We start from the raw sequence: 21,165 nt of genomic DNA on the forward strand, positions 1-21,165 counted from the left end.
CTGCCGCTCTGGTGAACTCTCGCTCTCGCTGTGCGCTGTTTTTAACCCCGCTCCGCTCTCACTGTTTCCCGCCGCTCCGGTGAACTCCCGCTCTCGCTGTGTGTTGTTTTTAACCTCGCTCCGCTCTCACTGTTTCCCACCACTGCGGCGAACTCCCGCTCTCGCTGTGCGTTGTTTTTAACCTCGCTCCGCTCTCACTGTTTCCCACCACTCCGGTGAACTCCTGCTCTCGCTGTGCGTTGTTTTTAACCCCGCTCCGCTCTCACTGTTTCCCACCACTCCGGCGAACTCCCGCTCTCGCTGTGCGCTGATTTTAACCTCGCTCCGCTCTCACTGTTTCCCGCCGCTCCAGTATCACTCGGCTAGCATTTAGTTAGCCAAGTGATACAATGCTCCTCTATTAAACTCCAACAAAATTTTGTTTTAGTTTTTTCAAAATTTATTTGAAGAAAATCTAGAGGATAAATTTCAATGGTTTTGTTTAGATAAAATTTATGTTGAGTTTTTAGTAACAGGTGCATGATGCGAGTGAGTGGTGTGAGTGGGTTGTACTGATTTACACATGTACCTTTTACTGATTTACTTGTACCTTTTGTTGGTGTTTGAATTACAAATACTCTGAAATTCAGACAGCCTGTTAAGCTGAGTGTTTCGGATCCTAAATTGAGTTTTATTTTAAAGTTGAAGTTTGATTTCACAGGCCGACTCGGGCCACACACCAAGGCATTGTTTACTAAAAGCAAGATCACGCCTGTTGCCTTCTGCATAATCTCTAACAATTTTTAATATCCACAGTCATAGTGGCAAGTAAGTGGTTGGAGCTGCAACAATAAACACAGGTTCTTCAATTTTACTTTTTAATTTAAAAAAAACTCTAGGTGTTAAGTGATTTTTTTGCAAATTTTTTGGGGTATAAATTTTCCCATTGATTTTTCTCCACTTTTTAACACTCAGAAAATAAAGCCTGAAAATTCTCCCAAATACTGGATTTTTAAATTGCCAATAATGATTTTTGTGTATTAGTCAAAGGGGAAGTGCTGTTTACACATACCCAAAGAAAACTTTATTGTGGCGTTAGGTACACTAAAGAGCATTGCTAAGTGCCGCCGCCACTTTTGACTCGCAGTATGTGCAATACTGTCACCTGAATTTCAGCAAAGTGCAATTTTGGGAAGGTTAACTGATCTCTCAGTTGCACTGTAGGCATGCTTTTTAATACCCTGCAGTACAATTATAAATTTTGTCCTTACCTATGTTCCATACATGAATTGTATCTGGAGCTAAATGATACTACAGTGCAGTGATCATATGGTTACCGATAGTCTAAGGTGACTATGCAACAGATTAAAGATTACATAGTCAAGCTAAAGCCTACTTACATGCTACTTTAAGGCAGAATTGATTGTAAATAACCAGGATCTGCATATAAATGAGTTTGAGTAGGTCACAGATGTATATTTTGAAATCAGCAGAAAAGATGAACATATTTATTGGGCCAGCTTTGTCTTCTATTAAGTAATTACTGCAATGTTCTGATTCCTGCTGAAATTTGTGACTTGGCTGTATACAGGGAGGTGCGTTACAATTTAATTTATAATTTACAATTTAATGCACAAAAAATTCATTTAAAGAAAACCAGCAACAGAACTGAATGTAAGGTGATGACCACCAAATAACCTCTCTAAACCTTTCCAGTTCTTTAGTGAAACTCAACCAAATGGCTGTCAAAACCAGGTGATAAATAATGACTTCAAAATTTGTTAACATGTCCAATCACAGTGGCTGTTCTGTTCTAGGTGGCTGTTAATCTAGATACATAATGTGCTTTAGTCATCAGCGTTTGCTTCAAACTGGAAACGTTTTCTTATTTCAAGTGGACCTAATCCCAAAAATCCCTCTAGGTAAAGTTTATAATTAGCTTAATTTACAATTTTTTAAAACTGCACAATATAGTATCATTATCGTGTAATTTTAAAAGGTGAATTTTCAAGTTGAAGGATGCTCGGGTATTGAAAGTTATGTTTTATGCTCATTACTGCACCAATACAGAGTCCAGCAGGTGAGTACGAAAGACAAGGCTGAAGCGTTTGCAACCATCTTCAGCCAGAAGTGCTGAGTAGATAATCCATCTCGGCCTCCTCCCGATATCCCCGCCATCATAGAAGCCAGTCTTCAGCCAATTTGATTCACTCCACATGATATCAAGAAACGGCTGAGTGCACTGGATACAACAAAGGCTATGGGCCCCGACAACATCCCGGCTGTAGTGCTGAAGACTTGTGCTCCAGAACTATCCGTGCCTCTAGCCAAACTGTTCCAGTACAGCTACAACACTGGCATCAACCCGACAATGTGGAAAGTTGCCCAGGTATGTCCTGTCCACAAAAAGCAGGACAAATTCAATCTGGCCAATTACCGCCCCATCAGTCTACTCTCAATTGTCAGCAAAGTGATGGAAGGTGTCGTCGACATTGCTATCAAGCAGCACTTACTCACCAATAACCTGCTCATCGATGCTCAGTTTGGGTTCCGCCAGGACCACTCGGCTCCAGGCCTCATTACAGCCTTGGTCCAAACATGGACAAAAGGAGCTGAATTCCAGAGGTGATGTGAGAGTGACTGCCCTTGACATCAAGGCTGCATTTGACCGAGTGTGGCACCAAGGAGCCCTAGTAAAATTCAAGTCAACGGGAATCGGGGGAAAGCTCTCCAGTGGCTGGAGTCGTACCTAGCACAAAGGAAGATGGTAGTGGTTGTTGGAGGCCAATCATCTCGGCCCCAGGACATTGCTGCAGGAGTTCCTCAGGGCAGTGTCCTAGGCCCAACAATCTTCAGCTACTTCATCAATGACCTTCTCTCCATCATAAGGACGAAAATGGGGATGTTCGCTGAAGATTGCAGTGTTCAGTTCCATTCAACGGCATTACCATCCCCGAATCCCCCACCATCAACATCCTGGGGGTCACCATTGACCAGAAGCTTAACTGGACCAGCCACATAAATACTGTGGCTACAAGAGCAGGTCAGAGGCTGGGTATTCTGTGGTGAATGACTCACCTCCTGACTCCCCAAAGCCATTCCACCATCTACAAGGTATAAGTCAGGAGTGTGATGGAATACTCTCCGCTTGCCTGGATGAGTGCAGCTCCAACAACACTCAAGAAGCTCGACACCATCCAGGACAAAGCAGCCCACTTGATTGGCACCCCATCCACCACCCTAAACATTCACTCCCTTCACCACCGGCGCACGGTGGCTGCAGTGTATACCATCCACAGGATGCACCGCAGCAACTCGCCAAGGCCTCTTCGACAGCATTTCCCAAACCCGTGACCTCTACCTTCTAGAAGGACAAGGACAGCAGGCACATGGGAACACCACCACCTGCAGGTTCCCCTCCAAGTCACACACCATCCCGACTTGGAAATATATCGCTGTTCCTTCATCGTTGCTGGATCAAAATCCTGGAACTCCCTTCCTAACAGCACTGTGGGAGAACCTTCAACACACGGACTGCAGCGGTTCAAGATGGCGGCTCATCACCACCTTCTCGAGGGCAATTAAGGATGGGCAATAAATGCTGAACTTGCCAGCAACGCCCACATCCCATGAACGAATTTTAAAAATATATCATTTTCCCCTTCCTGTCCCTATTAGTTTAAGTGAGACTTCCAGATTACAAGTAGTTTGTACTTTATGCCCATGAGGAAAAGGAAAATGTTTTTACACTCGTGACTGAAGCAGTGCTCAGTTATGCCACAAATAGGATAATTGCTGTATTATGGTTTTTATGACTTTAGACTAAGTAATGAGAGTTGAAGATCTATTTCAGATCAGCTATATTTTTGAAACCGTTGTGTTGTCTTGAATCTGTGGATAGCCAATATGCAAAACTTTCTAGAAATATTACTATTCACATACGGGTCATCTGGCCTAGGTGTTTTCCCTTATTTACTGTTTACAAGATATATATACAGATGAAGAAGGCCTTTCGGCCCATCGTAGTTCACCCATCCAGAACAATCCTACATTACACCTTTTGCATCTAGTTGCTTCTTAAATGATTCCAGGGTTTTCACCATGCTGCCTGGGAATCCATTCCAAGTGTTGATCACTCTGAAGATGACTTCCTGATAGCAGTCCTAAATTTACCTTTTTACTAGGTTGAACCTGTGTTGCCTTGTCCTACTCTGTTTGAATTAAAGTAGTATTCTGGATTAACCTTTTCCATACCATTTACTATTTTTTTTAATATATCTCCATAAGATCACCTCTGATGCCTCCTTTCTGGGCTGAAAAGCCCAAGGCTCTCCAGTCTTTCTTCATAAATTTAGACTCTTGATACTAGGCATCAGCATTATGGCTCTTCTCTGCACTGCCTCCAGTGCTTGAGTGCCTCCTTTGTTTTTCACCCACCAGAACTGGACACTTGTTCAAGGCGTGGTCTGACCAGAGCACTGTACAGTTTGATCACCACTTTCTCTAACTTGTATTCTACTGTTGTGGCTATATAGTTCAGCATTCTGTTGGCTTTGTTTTCTGCTCTGCATTGGCTGGACGTGTTGAACATTGAGTCTACTAAGACATCATTAGCTATTTCAACACTAGTTATGGGTTAAACATTGAGAAGACTGATGCAATCGTCTTCAGCTCCGGCCACAAACTCTGTTCCCTGGCCACTGACCCCGGCTGAACCAGACTGTTTGCAACCTCTGTCCTATTTGACCCTAAGCTAAGCCTCCGATCCTATAGCCCTGAATTTGCTGGAGACTTGGACTGTTGAAATGGCACATCTACAGCTGTGGGTTCATTTTACACAGTAAAGTTCCCAGGAAATTATGGCATAAGTGTGTTACACCTTTTATTTATGCAGCACCATAATTTCCTGGGACACTTGCACTACTCTGCCAGTACCCTTGCCGAAACTGTCAGAACTGATTATCATAGCTCCGCCACCCACCACCCCCACCCCGCCCATTGAGTCAGTGGCGATAGCAAATTTTCTGGATTTACATGTAGTTCAAGCTTCTGATACTAACGGTGTTCTAATCTACCAGTGAGGCAATAATGGTGAGATCAGCACTTTCCAAACATCTAGGTCTGCAAAATTCAAATAAGAGAAACCAGTAAATAAGAGATATAACTTCAAGCAGGGTTGAGTTTTGAGAGCTGAATTGCTACGGTTTTGGAGCTTCCAGTTGGACACTCCTTACCTAGTTGATTTTTTGTTTTCTTCCTTTCCGGCTCCATATGTCCATGTACCAACATTAGTGTTTTCCGGTGTTTCATGTATACTGTTTACTTTATGTGATGCGCTATCCTCTGTATAAGCAAAAGAAGAGTTCACTGAATATGTTTCTTTTCCCTCCCCTCTTTTTTTCTCTTCCCTTCTCCCCGCCCTAAAGTGTGGAGATTGGTGAGAGCGTTAGAGGTGAAGATGTTTACATTGTACAGAGTGGCTGCGGAGAAATCAATGACAATCTAATGGAGTTACTCATCATGATCAATGCCTGCAAGATTGCCTCAGCCTGCCGTGTCACTGCAGTCATCCCCTGCTTCCCTTATGCCAGGCAAGACAAGAAGGACAAGGTAGGATATTTGATTCAGAACATCAATCCTGTCAGTCAGTGTGCAAAGATTATTTAGTATTATTAGCAGAGTTGATTAGTGTAGTATACTGCATTACAGATTTTAATATTCCCCAAAATACACATTCATTTACCAATCACAACAACTTGCATTTATATAGTACCTTTTTAATTAGAAAAACATCCCAGTGGCATAATCAGACAAAAATGGATGCCACGCCAAAGGAGGAGATATTAGGAGTGACCGAAAGCTTGGTCAGAGGTGGGTTTTAGGGAGGATCTTGAAGGACGAGAGGGAGCTGGAGGGACGAAGCGATTTAAGGAGTGTGTTCCAGGGTATGGGGCCTAGACAGCTGAAGGCACGGGTCGGCAGTAGTAGGGTGAAGGGAGGGGAGGTGCACAAGAGGAGGTTAGAGATGGTGAGGCCATGAAACAGGAGGATCAGAATTTTAAATTGAAGGTGTTTAGGGAAAAGAAGACATTGTAGGTCAGCAAGGTCAGAGGTGATGGATGACCATGACTTGGTGTGGGATAGGATACAGGCAGCAGAGTTCAGGATGAGCCAAAGTTCATGGAGAATGGGAGCTGGCCAGGACAGCATTGGAACAGTTAAGTCCAGAGATGATAGTTTCAGCAGCAGATGGGCTGAGGCAAGCGATGTTATGGAGATGGAAGCAGGCAGTCTTTGTGATAAGAGAAGATATGAGGTCAGAAGCTCAACTCGGTGGAATAGGACATTGAGATTGCCAAAAGTCTGGTTCAACCGGAGTCAACGGTCAGTGAGGGAGATGGAATCAACAATGGTATCGAGTTTGGTACAACGTGGTAACCATTACTGAGACATGGCTGCAAGACTTTCAGGACTGGAAACTGAATATACCAGGTTATAAGGTCTATAGGAAGGATGGGGAAACTGATCGAGGGGGAAGCGTAGCCTTAGTGATTAAGGATGAAATTATTTCCATGATAAGAGAGGATATAATGTGAGCTAAGCAGACAGTGGAGACTTTATGGGTAGAATTAAGAAATAGAAAAGGATTTAAGATTGTAGTGGGAGTTGTGTATAGGCCCCCTGGTAGCAGCTGTGAAGTACCAGGGTGTATAAATGCAGAGATTAGACAAGCACGTAGCAAAGGCAGAGTGGTTTTAATGGGGGATTTTAACTTTCATATAGATTAGGATAAGCAGACGAGCTCACTGTCAGAGAGGTGGTGAATTTCTTGAGTTCAGGACAGCTTTCTACAACAATATGTCCTACAACCAACAAGTGGCAGTGCCATATTAGATTTAATAATGAGTAACGAGCCAGATTTAGTTAACAGCCGAAAGGTGCGTGAACATTTGTTTAATAGCGAGCATAATATGATCGAGTTCATCGTTGTGTTTGAAAGGGAGAGAGAAATCTTTGCTACTAAGATTCTAAATTTAGTTGAGGCCGACTTCAACGGGATGAGACAGAGACTGTCCACAGTAAATTGGGCAAATCTGTTAATGGGTAAAATGACACAAGATCAGTGGGAGGTGTTCAAAAAAGAATTTAACATGATACAGAACCAGTTTATACCCCTAAGTGACAAGAGCTCTACTTGCCAAAAAAAACAACCATTGACTACAAAAGAGGTAAGGGGTAACAAAACTAAAAGAAAAAGCATGCAAAAATGCAAAAAAAAAGCACAGATCCTGGCGACTGGGAGATATACAAAGAACAGCAAGGGGTGACAAAACAGATAGTAAGAGCTACAAAAAGGGAGTATGAAAAGAAACTTGCGAGGGATATCAAGATCAACACACTTTTTACAGTTATATTAGGAAAAAGAAGATAGTCAAGAACAATGTGGGCCCTTTAAAAACTGATAATGGTGATATTGTAAATGAAAATCAGAAAATGGCTTAATTACTTTGCGTCAGTATTTACAGTAGAGGAAGAGGATAACATGCCTTCACCCCAAGGAAACTAATTTTGAATCAGGGTCGGGGACTCGTCATAATTAATGTAAGCAAATTAACAGTAATGAAGAAAATAATGGCGCTAAAGAGTGACAAATCCCCAGGACCAGATGATTTCCATCCCAGGGTTTTAAAGGAAGTAGGTGAGAACATTGCAGATACTGTAATTAATCATGCAAAGTTCTCTCAATTCAGGAACCAGTCCTTTAGATTGGAAAATTGCACGTCACTCTGCTATTTAAGAAAGGTTAGAGAGGGAAACCAGGGAATTATAGGCCAGTTAGCCTAACATCTGTTGTCAGGAAATTACTTGAGTCTATAATTAAGGATAGAGTGACTGAACACCTTGAAAATTTTCTGCTGATCAGAGAGCCAGGATTTGTATCGGTTAGGTCATGCCTGATGAACATGATTGAATTTTTTGAAGAGGTGACTAAAGTAGAGGACAGGGGAATGTCTATGGTTGTTGTTCATGTGGACTTCCAGAAGGCATTCAATAAAGTACCTCGTAAGAGACTGTTAGCTAAAGTTGACGCTCATGAAACTAAGGGCAAATTATTGACCTGGTTAGGAAACTGGCTGAGTGGCAGGAGACCGAGTAGAGATAATGGGCAGATACTCAAGTTGGCAGGATGTGACGACTGGTGTCTCACAGAGATCTGTGTTGGGGCCTCAACTATTCACTGCATTTATTAACGACTTAGATGAAGGGATAGAGAGCCACATATCCAAGTTTGCCGATGACACAAAGATAGGCAGCATTGTAAGCAGTGTAGCTGAAAGTATAAAATTACAGAGATATTAATAGATTATGAATAGGCAAAACTGTAGCAAATGGATTTCATTGTAGGCAGGTGTGAGGTCATCCACTTTGGACCAAAAAAGGATAGATCAGAGTACTTTCTAAATGGTGAAAAGCTCAAAACAGTGGAGGTCCAAAGAGACTTAGGGGTCCATGTACATAGATCATTAAAATGCCATGGACAGGTACTGAAAATAATCAAAAAAGCTAATTGGAATGCTGGCCTTTATATCTAGAGGATTAGAATACAAGGGGGTACAAGTTATGTTGCTGCTATACAAAGCCCTGGTTGGACCACACTTAAAGTACTGTGTCCAGTTCTGGGCACTGCACCTTAGGAAGGATATATTGGCCTTGGAGGGAGTGCAGCATAGATTTACTAGAATGATACCTGGACTCCACAGGTTAAATTACGAGGAGAGATTTTACAAACTAGGGTCGTATTACCTGGAATTTAGAAGATTAAGGGGTAGTTTGATCGAAGCTTTCAAGATAGTAAGGGGAACTGATTGGGTAGATAGAAACTATTTTTGCTGGTTGTGGAGTCTAGGACTAGGGGACATAGCCTAAAAGTTAGAGCCAGGACTTTCAGGAGTGAAGTTAGGAAACACTTCTACACGCATAGGGTGGTAGAAGTTTGGAACTCTCTTCTGCATACGGCAGTTGATGCTAGCTCAGTTGTTAATTTTTAAATCTGAGATTGATAGATTTTTGATAACCAAAGGCATTAAGGGACATGGGGCTATGGCAGGTATATGGAGTTGGGTCACAGATCAGCCATGATCTTATTGAATGGCCTACTTATGTTCCTATGTTGTGATGGGGGCTAAAGACAATTGCTTCAGTCTTCTCGGTGTTTAAGTACTTATAAGAAATTGCAGCTCACCCATGACTGGATGCTGGACAATCAGTTTGAAAGCACAGAGGAAATGGCATTGGTGGGGAGGGGGGGTCAGTAACGGTGGTGGTGAGATGGTGCTGGGTGTCATCAGCATACATGTGGAATATGACTCCATGTTTTTGGATGATGTCGCCAACAGCAGCATGTAAATGAGGAAGAGGAGGGTCCAAGGATAGATCCCTTGGGGACTTTCAGAGATAATCGTGCAGGTTGTGGAGAAGCCATTGGTGGATCGTGCAGAGTGTGGAGAAGCCATTGGTGGCTATGTTCTCGCTATGAACGGGTAGGTAATGGTGGCACCATGCAAGACTTGTCCCATTGAGCTGGACATCGGAAGAGAGGCATTGGAGGAGGATGGTGTGGTTGACCACGTCAAAGGCTGCAGAGAGGACAAGGAACATAGCTCTTCCTTTCTGCAGTAACATAATCCTTCCAGTTTTTTGGCCAGCAATTCGCTAATGGCAAAACTCTGAGTTTACCACGTTGAGTTTACTAATCAGTATAACACTACCAATAATTAAATTTCAAGAGTTGAGCAGAAAACTAAAATCGACTATTTAAAACGGCCTCCTGAAGAATATATTCCTGAAAATAATGTAATGAAATGTGTCTTAAGAAATGTACTTTGTACAGTAAGTGCCAAAAAAATGTTCTAGGAAGGATGCCTAAAACGCTTTTTTAAAAATCAGCTCTCGACAATACGTACCATCTTCTGAGATTTGATTATAATGCTGAATTGGTCTTATTTTCAGAGTCGGGCACCTATTTCAGCAAAATTGGTTGCTAACATGCTGTCGGTGGCTGGGGCGGATCACATCATCACTATGGATCTGCATGCCTCTCAGATACAGGTGAGCTGCTGTGCTTTATTGGGAGAAACATAAATAAACAGGTAAAATCACTATTGGCTCAATGTGGGTACATTTGTAGACAGTTTCCTGAAACCATTCCGTTTTATTAGTTTTCCTACTAAAGGACTTTACTAATGGCGCAACTCGGTGAGCATACCAATCAGTATAATACGACCAATAATGAAATTTCAAGAGCTGAGCAGAAAACTAAAATCTTGCCTAAAATGCTAAAACAGCCTCCTCTGTGAACCAAGTCCTCTTGAAAATACTATCATGAAAATTGTTTTGCATGGCTTCAGTTGAAAGCTAGTGAAACAGAGGTACTGAATACATGCCTAACCAGGTGTGCAAAACCTGCAACTAATTCTCCAACAGTCTTTGAGCACAACCACAGGACATTTTTTTTATATTGGGTCTGTTAACAATCCTTTATAAAGTAGAAGAGGCTAACATCCGTGTTTGGTGTTAAGTAATCAGTATTGGGAGGGGAAAAATCAGCCAATGCTCCTGCTTTTAATCACTATCCAGTGACCAGGACTAGAAGATGCACAGTAGGTGAGAAGGGCATTAGGATGAGGTACAGAGGGCTGACCCACACCTGTGGAACTGTACCCCAGCATGAATCATTATCTTTGGGAGTAGAGAAAATTGGGAGACAAAGAGCCTCTTGAAAAGTGGATTGACAAATGTCATTGAAATTAAATATCTTGCATGTTCTCTCCAAGCAAAACTATTAAAACTTCCCAGTCTGATATGTCTACACGTATTACATTAAATTGCTTTGACTCTTGTTGCTTCTCCCGCAGGGTTTCTTTGATATCCCTGTGGATAACTTGTATGCTGAACCAGCAGTACTTAAGTGGATTAAGGAGAACATTCCAGAATGGAAAAACTGCATAATTGTCTCTCCTGATGCCGGCGGAGCCAAAAGGTGGGCGGTTGGAGGGGTGCAGAAGAAGAAACTAGGGGTGGAACCTTCAATTTTGGTGGGGGGTGCAAATTACAATGGTTGTTAATATTTAATTGTAATTATAGTTGTCATCTTTGTGTATTTTCAATAAAAAAAATTATTCTTTATATTAAAAAAAAGTCTGGAATATTCCACCAAAATTGGATAGATATGCTGTAGAATCTCCATTTTCATGCTACAGAATTTAGTTGTAGTTGCCACACACTGAGCTTGTGCCACAGAATTCCAGGGTTTCTGGTTATACTATGCTAATTCCTCACATAAGCAAAATAAGCAACTAACAATAACTATATTAAGCTGAATTCCTAAATGACTTTAAAAGTATAGCTTTTATTGTCTTACCAACTATGAAATGGTCTGGTTAATTAATTCTCATTGGAGGTTTACTTTGCACAACTGCTGTTTATAGACTCAAAATCAAAGATGTTGAACAACTGGTTAAATAAATAACTCAAAATAGTTACCAGGGCTTACTGGAATTTCAATAGCTGTATCCTAAAATCAAAAGAAGCTGCCAATCAATCACATAGCATATCTAACGTTTAATTATGTGGCTTGGTTCCTCCCTAAAACAGATTTGCCCAGGGAAGGCCAACCAATCATCACATTTGTATTGTTTTAGGCTAGTACAGGGTTTCTCTGGATGCAACTTTAAACTCCTTGTGTTTTTGGACACTAATGGAATCGAGGGATATGGGGGATAGGGCGGGAAAGTGGAGTTGAGGTAGAAGATCAGCCATGATCTTATTGAATGGCGGAGCAGGCTCGAGGGGCCGTATGGCCTACTACTGTTCCTATTTCCTATGTTCTTATAACTGAATTAAAGAAGCCACTCTTAAGGGCACTAGGATCGATTCCCTAATAAACCTTGCAAGGAATATCAATCAGTGATTAGGAGGTGAATCTTTAACCAGTTCACCAAACTCCCCATCAAAGAACCATCTGGAAATTTACTGTTTTAATCTAGGAAGTATTGGATTCCTGAATTTAGCTCACCAAACCATCTTGCATCAACCGATTCTGATTAAAATAACATCTGCTACAGACTCCTTATGGGGAAGTCAGACCATAAAATCACAAACTAACGTTTCTTAACTTGTCTGCCTATTTCTGGCAAATAGGGTCCTTAAACTTTGCTGAAATCCTGTAATCTCTTGACTAACTATTCTGTCATTCTGATTGTTCTATTTCTGTTTTTTGTTTGTCCAAAATCCCTCATTACATATATTTAATTCACAAAGTAAATTCTTTCAACTTCATTTAAACCAATCTCTAACAGCTCTTTTCAAATTTTGCATGGTGATCAATTGAAGTAGTACACTTTAGTGGCAGAAATTCACTTATTTAGTGACACATAGTTTGGACATGCACAAGACAAGCACTTATAATGATTATATTTTGGAAATGTGGTCAGATTGAGCTGTAAAACACCTGTAGCAGAACAACTCTGAAAAGGAGCAGGTTTTCTCAAGTCTATTTGTGAAAATCTTTTCACTTTTGATCTTCAATATGTTTCAAAGCAGCACAAACTGTGATGGCTCTCTTTAGCTAATTCCATCACTTATTATCTGTTCAACAAACATGACCTTTCATTTTGGCCTTGACAAGCCTGTGTGTCTCATTTCTGACTGTTGTAAATGTGAATGTTCTTTTTGTTTTCTCTCATCTTAAAAACATCAGGGCATACTTCTTTTTAAAAAAAAAAAAATTACAAAAAATATTAACCTTGGCATCCTTGTTCCATACATTTTGTATTAAAAGTATTTTCTAAATAGATCTGAGCTGGTACTCTGTCCACGGCAGTGTTACCAAGCCTGAATCTGTTAGTTTAATAGGCAGCTATCTACTAACAGTGCTGCTGAATCACTTCTGCCGGGCAGTCCCACTCCTTTTGTTTGTTAACCCTTTCAAGCCATTCCTACTTATATCAGCATTCATTTCCAAGCAATTATAATTACAATCAGAAAATTGAATGGTGGAATACAGCAAAAAAGCTGTTGGTTTAATAGTCATAGTTCTTCACTGTTTGTACACGTCTTATCTTCATATAACCGAAGGGAGTATCCACAGCAAATTTACTTTTTTTTTCACCTTTCATTTATAGAGTTACATCTATTGCCGATCGACTGAATGTGGATTTTGCGTTGATTCATAAGGAGCGTAAAAAAGCCAATGAAGTTGACCGAATGGTTCTGGTTGGTGATGTGAAGGACCGAGTAGCTATCCTTATTGATGATATGGCAGACACTTGTGGCACAGTTTGCCATGCTGCGGACAAGTGAGTCTTGCTGAATTATAGAGGCTAGAGGAAATGCTGTAGAGCAGCTTCATCTTACAGGAATCGGATCCTCACCTCCCAGATCTTTTTTTACTGTAGCAGTACTAATCTCATCTCGCAAATCTGTGTTTTTATTGTAGCAGTATCCACAAATGAATTAAAACAATCGCCTTTTTCCATTCGACACCGATGCTCTTGAATTTCTCTGATCTGATTTTTGTCATGGTTCTTGTATCTTCATTTTTGATTTTTAAAGGGGGAAAGAGATCATTGTGCTTTCAGCAGGGAACTTCAATTGTAGATGAGAAATATAATGTATATTTGTAGTGTGTATGCTTTTGTATTGGGTGCTGAAAATTTATCTGAAATGCATACCTCAAGTTTGTTTTTTAATTACACTTACAAAGTGCTGTCTGGTGCTCTGTTTTATCTAACTTGCATACCAGCAATTTCACAAGTTAGTAATATATTGATCTGTGAAACTCACTAATTGGAGTGGTTTTGTTTTGAGCAGTAGGAGAGAAGCTCGGACCATCGATTGAATTGTTTAGGAATAATGAGTAAATTAATGGATCTGTCCAGTATTCTATTTAATTTGTAATTATGCATGTGTGGTTTTTTTTCAAATAGTTATTGTCCCATCAAAAAATGGAAGTGACATGCTAGTCAGCGGCAAAGTAAGAGGGGAAGGAGCTTAGTTTCTGATTTGATTTATCTGTGCATCACAGGCTGCTGTCTGCCGGAGCCACCAAAGTCTATGCTATCCTCACACACGGAATCTTCTCTGGTCCTGCTATCTCCCGCATCAACAATGCCTGCTTTGAAGCAGTGGTAGTTACTAATACAATACCTCAAGAGGACAAAATGAAGCACTGTCCTAAAATACAGGTACATGAGGAATGAAGTATTCATGCTACAGGGTAGAACTGTTTGATGTGATGGTATCAAGGGAAACAAATACTTCTCTGTTCCTAGAACGTATCTGGAATACAGCTTGAAGCTTAGTTCACATGGAATCGGTCTGATTCTGGCCAGTTAGTGGTACATGTCTGTGGAAGTATTCTAGTTTATGTAGTTAAATGCTTGCCTCTGGGCTTTATTTTGGAGGTCACAGACCATTGCATTAGGTGAAATGAAGGGAACAGCTTAGGAAAAGCAAATATTTGTGGAATCACATCTTAAAAGAAAAAATAGCTTTTAAAATAATTTTTAAACCTGCTTCTTAATCTGGTTCATCTTAATTATTTGAGGCTAGATGCTAAGATCTTTCCTTGCTCTCATTTCTCTTGTTGGATATGGCCATTGTTTTGAAATAGTCCTTTTAAAGATCCCTAAGAACAATCACTTGGTCTCAGTAATTTTATGGTACAGAGCAAAACATGTCCCATGTTCACATGATTGAGCCTCTGTATGTTCAGCCTGTGGCTTCATACAGTGGCTTCATTCAGGGTAAGGCCCTAAAATAGCCTCATTGAGTATTGGGTGGGGAAGAACTCCCCTTCCTAACCTAATTTTAAAGCATATATGTATACTATATTAAGTGTTGCAACTCCATGCACTCTATTTCCTGTGCCATTAATTTGATCACATCTAGTGTGACAATAGGGTAATGATACCTGGCCACCTTACTTACTAAAATGCCAAGTTGCATAAATTACTCACCATGCAATGCAGGCTTCCCAATACTAGGTGGAGCTGCTATGCCTGTTTTTTAATCTCTCAGCTGATCTGGCCACTAGTCCTGGGCCATCCTGCATCTGGCGGCCTTGCTACCTTTCCACCACCCAGCCTGTTGCTTCTTCTGGTCGATGCAGACGCTCAGCTCTCTATGCAGCCTTGCTGCTCTACCTCCATCCCCACCCTGCTCCTCCGTGACTGCTGCTTGTGACATTGGTTCCAAGCCTATTTCTGAACCTCACATGTTGGTGGCTTTGCAACTAGGCCTCTACGTTGCTGGTCGGCTTCACTTCTTTATTTACAGCCTTTAGACTGGACCTCTCTGTTTTTCTTCACCAGTTCCCAGCCCTAAACTGGTAAATTGCTTTTAACACTAAACCCTTTTTAATAATAAAAAATTACTGGTTTCCAACTTGGTACTGTTTTACTTGCAATTCTGTGGGGGTGGGGCGACAAGGAGCATAGGGAGTGAGAATATACATGGCTTTTGTGTGCACCACTTTAAAAAATAAATTGCTGATTCTCAACTTAGTGATAATATGAGCAATGCAGGGATAGGGGTTTAATGTAGCCTGCCGCGCTCAACCTGCTTCAGCCCATGTGCTCCGGTTCCCACTTATCACTGTTCTGCTCCCTTGCCCAGCATTGTAGTTGCTCACTGATTCCTACCACTAACAATTTGTTTTTCAACTGCTTATGCACTATCAGCAATTTATAGCATAGTAAGGGTTCTCACACTCCCACTGCCTTCTCTCAACCTAATCCACCTACTCCCAATCCTGCTTTCTGCTCAGTTTGTTTCCTCACCCAGCCTTGCATTGTGTTTTGTTTTCTCTCTGTCCACTCCCACCTTCTGCTACCATGTACATCAAGTCCCATAATAGCTTCTAAAAGGAAAGTGGATAAATATTTAGAAAAAATTTAAAGGATAATGGGCACTGAATGGGACTAAGTGGATAGCTATTTCCAAGAGCTGGCACAGGCATGATGAGCCAAATGGCCCCTCCTGTGCTGTAATATTTTACGAATCTATTCTATGTTCACGAAGACAACCTTATTGGAAAATGGGGATGCCCTTTCATGATTCTGGGCACCACACTTTAGGAAGGATGTGAAGGCCTTGGAGAGGGTGCAGAATAGATTTACTAGAATAGTGCCAGGGATGAGGGACTTCAGTTACGTGGCGAGACTGGAGAAGCTGGGGTTGTTCTCCTTTAGAGCAGAGATAGTTAAGAGATTTGATAGACTTATTTACTCTAGCCAGTCATGACTTTGAATAAGGAGAAACTGTTTCCATTGGCAGAAGGGTCGGTAACCAGAGGACACAGAGTTAAGGTGATAGGCAAAAAAACCAGAGGCGACCTGAGGAAAACATTTTTTACGCAGCGAGTTGTTGTGATCTGGAATGCACTGCCTAAGGGTGGTGGAAGCAGATTCAGTAGTAACTTTCAAAAGGAAGTTGGATTATACTTGCAGGGGAAAAAATTTGCAGGGCTATCAGGAAAAAGTAGTGGAGTGGGACTAATTGGATGGCTCTACAAAAGAGCCGGCACAGGCACGATGGGCCAAATGGCCTCCCTCTGTGCTGTATTATTCTATGATTCGATGTAGATACCACTCCCAAATGCAATGTAAAGCTTAATGCTGTGTTTTATTCCCTAGGTTGCCTAGTCTTTTTCTTCTCCTTAGTAAGATTGCCAAACTATAGTGCAGTTCAACTAAGTTGGATTTCAATTAATGTTTCTAGTTTCTAACATAATTCGTAGCATGACTAAAATGGAAACTGATCTGTCTATTCTAATACATAACACAAATCCTGAATCATCTTTTATTTCCTTTTAGGTTATTGATATCTCCATGATCCTTGCCGAAGCGATTCGAAGAACTCACAATGGGGAGTCTGTGTCCTACCTGTTCAGTCATGTTCCATTGTAATATCTAGGGTATCCCCTGTTTCAGTACATGCTATTTTGCCAAATTGTTTTCTCTTCCTCTCCTCCCCTCCGCCCCTCCCCGGCCCTTCTCCCGCCACACCAAATGGTAAAAAGTAGTCTTTGCTTCTGCTTCACATTGTGGTAAACTTCTATCTGAACTGTCAGGACAAAAATTTTGATTAGACATTCATCAATATATTGGACGTTTACAATTAAATGCAGCAGACGTAAGTGGGTTTAACATGTATAATACATTACATAGCCCTATATATTTAAAAAAGGGAAAACCTATTTGGTATTACTTTTTAAAAAAGAATCATGCCTGTGTATTCTCAACATTCTTATCCATGTTGTAATATTACTGGATTGCTATACGTCTCACAGATTGTAGGATGGCTTTTCATCGTAAACCGCCACTGTTTTAATTGGAGCACATTGTTGCTAGGTGCCTGCAGATGTTTTAGCAAAGCTAGAATAGATATGGTGCTTTTGGAAAAATGAGTGAATGTATCCAATCACTTTTTTTATTCCCTGCTATTTTCATGTTGTAAAATTTGTGTTTCTATCATTTGAAACAGTGTATTTAATCAAATTCAGTATATTTCCCACCTGAAACAGCTCAGGCTGAAGTCTGATGTAGAGAAAGGAGAGCAGATTATTACTGTCTTGTGCCTTACTTAGAAGTACAGTAATAATTTCACAGTTACGAACAATCCTATTATTGCATGGTACTGATGCATTCCTTCTGAGTTGTGATTGAATTGGGTTGGGCTTCCCTCATGATCCATTAGAAGTTGTTTCCATGCAATTTTCAGTGAATTGGAACCCTAGTGAATATAGCTCATTTCAGGGGTAGTATATATGCCTTTATAATCTGGATCCAAAGCAGTTTTGATTAAGACAACATGAACCTTTTTTTGGGAATTGAGCAGAGGGTTGTTTTTCTTTGTGAAATCCAAATAACCTGGATAAACCAATACATACTTAGTCAATGTTGCAACTTGTTTTACTTGACATCTTTATTCTTGTTCTGTATACACATTTATGAGCCATATATTAAAAAAAACTGTTGTGACTCATGCAATTGGGTTACAACTCATTAACGGTCTGATCAGTTTTGTTCTACAAAATATTGTGATGGGTGGCAAGACATTAAATCTGTCCGGTTGCTTAAACATAATCCCTAAAAGTAGCAAATTGATTTTGCTCCTAGTTTGCTAGTAAACTAATGCTGGTGTATATTTTTTGGTAGTAAGGTAACTTTGCAGAACTGCTTGTGTGAAGCTTTATTGTGAGCATCCTAGAAAAACAATTTCTTTTTAGAAGACTACATTTTATAAGATGGGGAGGAGCAGAATTAAGAAGACAGCAGCCTTGGTACTGATACTGCAACTCATTCAAATTTCACTTGCAAGTTAGAAACTCAAGGAGCTTACACAATCCTGAAACCAAAAGCTTTTTCCTTAACATTTATATCTAGTAGAAGAATCTATAGGTATTAATGACATAAAATGGGACTTGTCTTGGGTCTTTAGGCTTCACTGCTCATTAAGGCCAGCTCTCATCAGTATATTGAAACTTTAAGAAGATAATTTTACAGATACAATCTCAGTTGGATTGCTGGCTTTACTAGGGATATTGCTGCTTGTTCTACAACATCAAGTGACTTAAGGTTCAAGATGTTATTTTGTAAATTTCACATGAATTGAAAACATTTTTTGGAGATTTTTTGGTTAAAATGCTGGCTTGCACACTTTAGGGACTAGGTTCCAATCAGCAAGGATATGAGAGTTTGGTTTACCTACTGTTTGACTCCAGTGTGAAATGAGACTGCCTTAAGCCAGTCCCCAATGGCCCTGGGCATGCACGACTGGACTGTTTGAGCCCATTGGCACTGTGGCAGGTCATGGGGAGCATGTGGGAAGCCTCAGTTTCCCAGATCGGACTTCATCCGCAAGGTGATTCTGTGTCGTACTGTACCCGAGTTGGGATTGCTAGATGAGAAGTTCTACAAACAAATTGCATTTCCAAAATTTAGTGAGACATGTATGTACTGTGTCTGGATGAAGTGCACACCATTCCCCTGCAAGAACTGTGTATGTGAAGACAAATAAGACATTGAAATAGTTTATGTATGCAGGGTGCAAATTCTTTAGTTTATATACTCATCTATTAAAACTAGAGATTTGGATCACCAATTGTTGAAAGTGGGAGGGGGGAGTTCTCCTATGCATGAGTCAATATTGTGGATGGTACTGTTAGCTCACCCTGGGCTCTGCTCCAAACTGGCCCCATGCTCCTACCTCTATGACTTTCTAGTGCTATTCTGGCCTCCTGCTCCCTATCTGTACTCAGCAGTGGCAGTGTATGGAAAATCAGATTTTGTGCTCTTGGGAGCTGTGGTGCCATGTGTGAGCAATACATTGCTTTCGGGTATTTTGGCTGGCAATTGGATTGGAGTTGTCTTGTGCACAAGTATATACAATAATTCAAACATTTGATGTGATCTGTGCATAGAAATATTGATGAATTTTTAAGACTGTCTTGATGAACTTGACGAACCCTGTACAAATGTGTTGGGGCAATTTCTACATATTAAATGCAAGTCTGCAATCATTATTCGGTTTTTAGCTTTTTATTAAAACAGTATAGAGAAAAGCTGAAGGGCTTTTAAGTTTACTTCAATCATGTGCTACAACAAACATATGTGATGAAATAGTTATTTTTGCCATGCAAGTATTCTGAATTTCCCTTTTTAGTTTGATAGAGTTTATGCATTGTCACAAAGTTGATGTAGATAAACTCTACAGTTGACAGCTTTGATTAACTTCCTTTTAATCTTTCTCCATCCTTCTTCCATCACCCTCCCCGTGATACTTTGAGATACAATTACATGGGCAGCAGTTACCATTCAGTATCTCACCCAAATTTCCATTATTAATGTGAGCTTTCATAATAAGTGTTGTCAGGCTGTTTGGCGAAAAGCATGTCTGTTGATACTTGTGCTTCTGACTCAAGCATGCACACATGTTTTGATGCTTTAAACCAATACCTTGGGTTTCAAGAGTCCATAGGTCAACTTACATGGTTCATGTGTGTCTAGAAGTTCCTAGAATTCAAATAGTTACTCTAATATTTTGACTATGTTCCTAGACAACTAAGTAGTTTTCACTTTTTGGGGAAATTTTTGGATAACATGCATATGAAGCCAAATGGTCATTGAAGAAGGCCTTTTTATTTGTCCTGCTATACTCTTTGTTTCCTTACATAGATAAAACATACAAAAAATGCAATGCGTACCTGAAAGTACATAGAGTAGGGATGTGCCTTATTTGAGAGCACTCTTACAAATTAAGGTAGTTGAATTGCAGGTTACTTAGATGAAAATCCAGTAATTGGTATGCATTTGGACAACCCAGGTCCCTGTTAAAGACCAAGTACTAAGTAACAATGCTCCCTACAGTCTACTGCTAATGCACGTAAGGTGGGAATACAGACTACTATATAGGTAATCCTTTTCCATAGGGAAAATTTAGTGATCGATTTCAGGTCTACAACCTTAAAAGATAACCAAACTCAGGAACAGGTTGCTGGAATCTACATAGAAAATGACTAGGATAACTTGACATGAGCAGAAAGCATCATGGATAAATGAAGTTAGCCTAAATGAATAGACACTGCTTTCTGTACTTGCACGGATTTCTGCTGCCAAAGGCAGGGACATCCTTGAGTATTCAGGTTGGGTGACATAGGATAAGAAAGCAGAAACCAAGGCAACTGAGATGGTTTATAGTTAACCATGATACAAGCTGAAATAAGAAGGAATAATATAATAGATCAGATTATAACATTAACATAATTAACAGAAGGGAAGATAGCTGTAGATAAGTAGAATGCTTACTTTTAGACTTTGATGGTTAAAGTCAGACAATTGAAGTGCTGCCCTGAAAAGATGGGCTTCAGCTGCAGCCTAATGGAACATACTAAACAGAGAAATCTTTGAAGAGATGAGACCTGATGTCTGACTGCAGAGTTTGACAAAACTGTTATCCAATACTTCATTAACTTCACATCAAACTGACTGTGAGCAAGGTCCTCTATCCAGTTTGAGAAAAATTATTTGCTCTTCAGAAGGGATAGTTCTCTATTATTTAGATGACAGCACTTTTAAGTTAAATAGGTGATAAAATGGGAGAGTTTTTTGTTATCTAATTGTA

General features: G+C 40.4%; 1 protein-coding gene across 1 annotated transcript in view; it reads left to right on the forward strand.

Moving 5' to 3' along the window:
• prps1b (phosphoribosyl pyrophosphate synthetase 1B) overlaps positions 1–19,567 on the forward strand; it is a 31,753-nt gene extending 12,186 nt beyond the window's left edge. Inside the window, exons 2-7 of the mRNA XM_067997044.1 lie at positions 5,406–5,589; positions 9,991–10,089; positions 10,896–11,020; positions 13,164–13,337; positions 14,066–14,225; positions 16,857–19,567. Of these exons, the coding sequence (XP_067853145.1) occupies positions 5,406–5,589; positions 9,991–10,089; positions 10,896–11,020; positions 13,164–13,337; positions 14,066–14,225; positions 16,857–16,949 (835 nt within the window). The 3' untranslated portion in view covers positions 16,950–19,567. The remainder of the gene's footprint in view (positions 1–5,405; positions 5,590–9,990; positions 10,090–10,895; positions 11,021–13,163; positions 13,338–14,065; positions 14,226–16,856) is intronic.
• Positions 19,568–21,165: the final 1,598 nt, after the last annotated feature.

The sequence above is a fragment of the Heptranchias perlo genome, chromosome 15 (assembly GCF_035084215.1).
Source record: "Heptranchias perlo isolate sHepPer1 chromosome 15, sHepPer1.hap1, whole genome shotgun sequence".
NCBI classification, from domain to species: Eukaryota; Metazoa; Chordata; class Chondrichthyes; order Hexanchiformes; family Hexanchidae; genus Heptranchias; species Heptranchias perlo.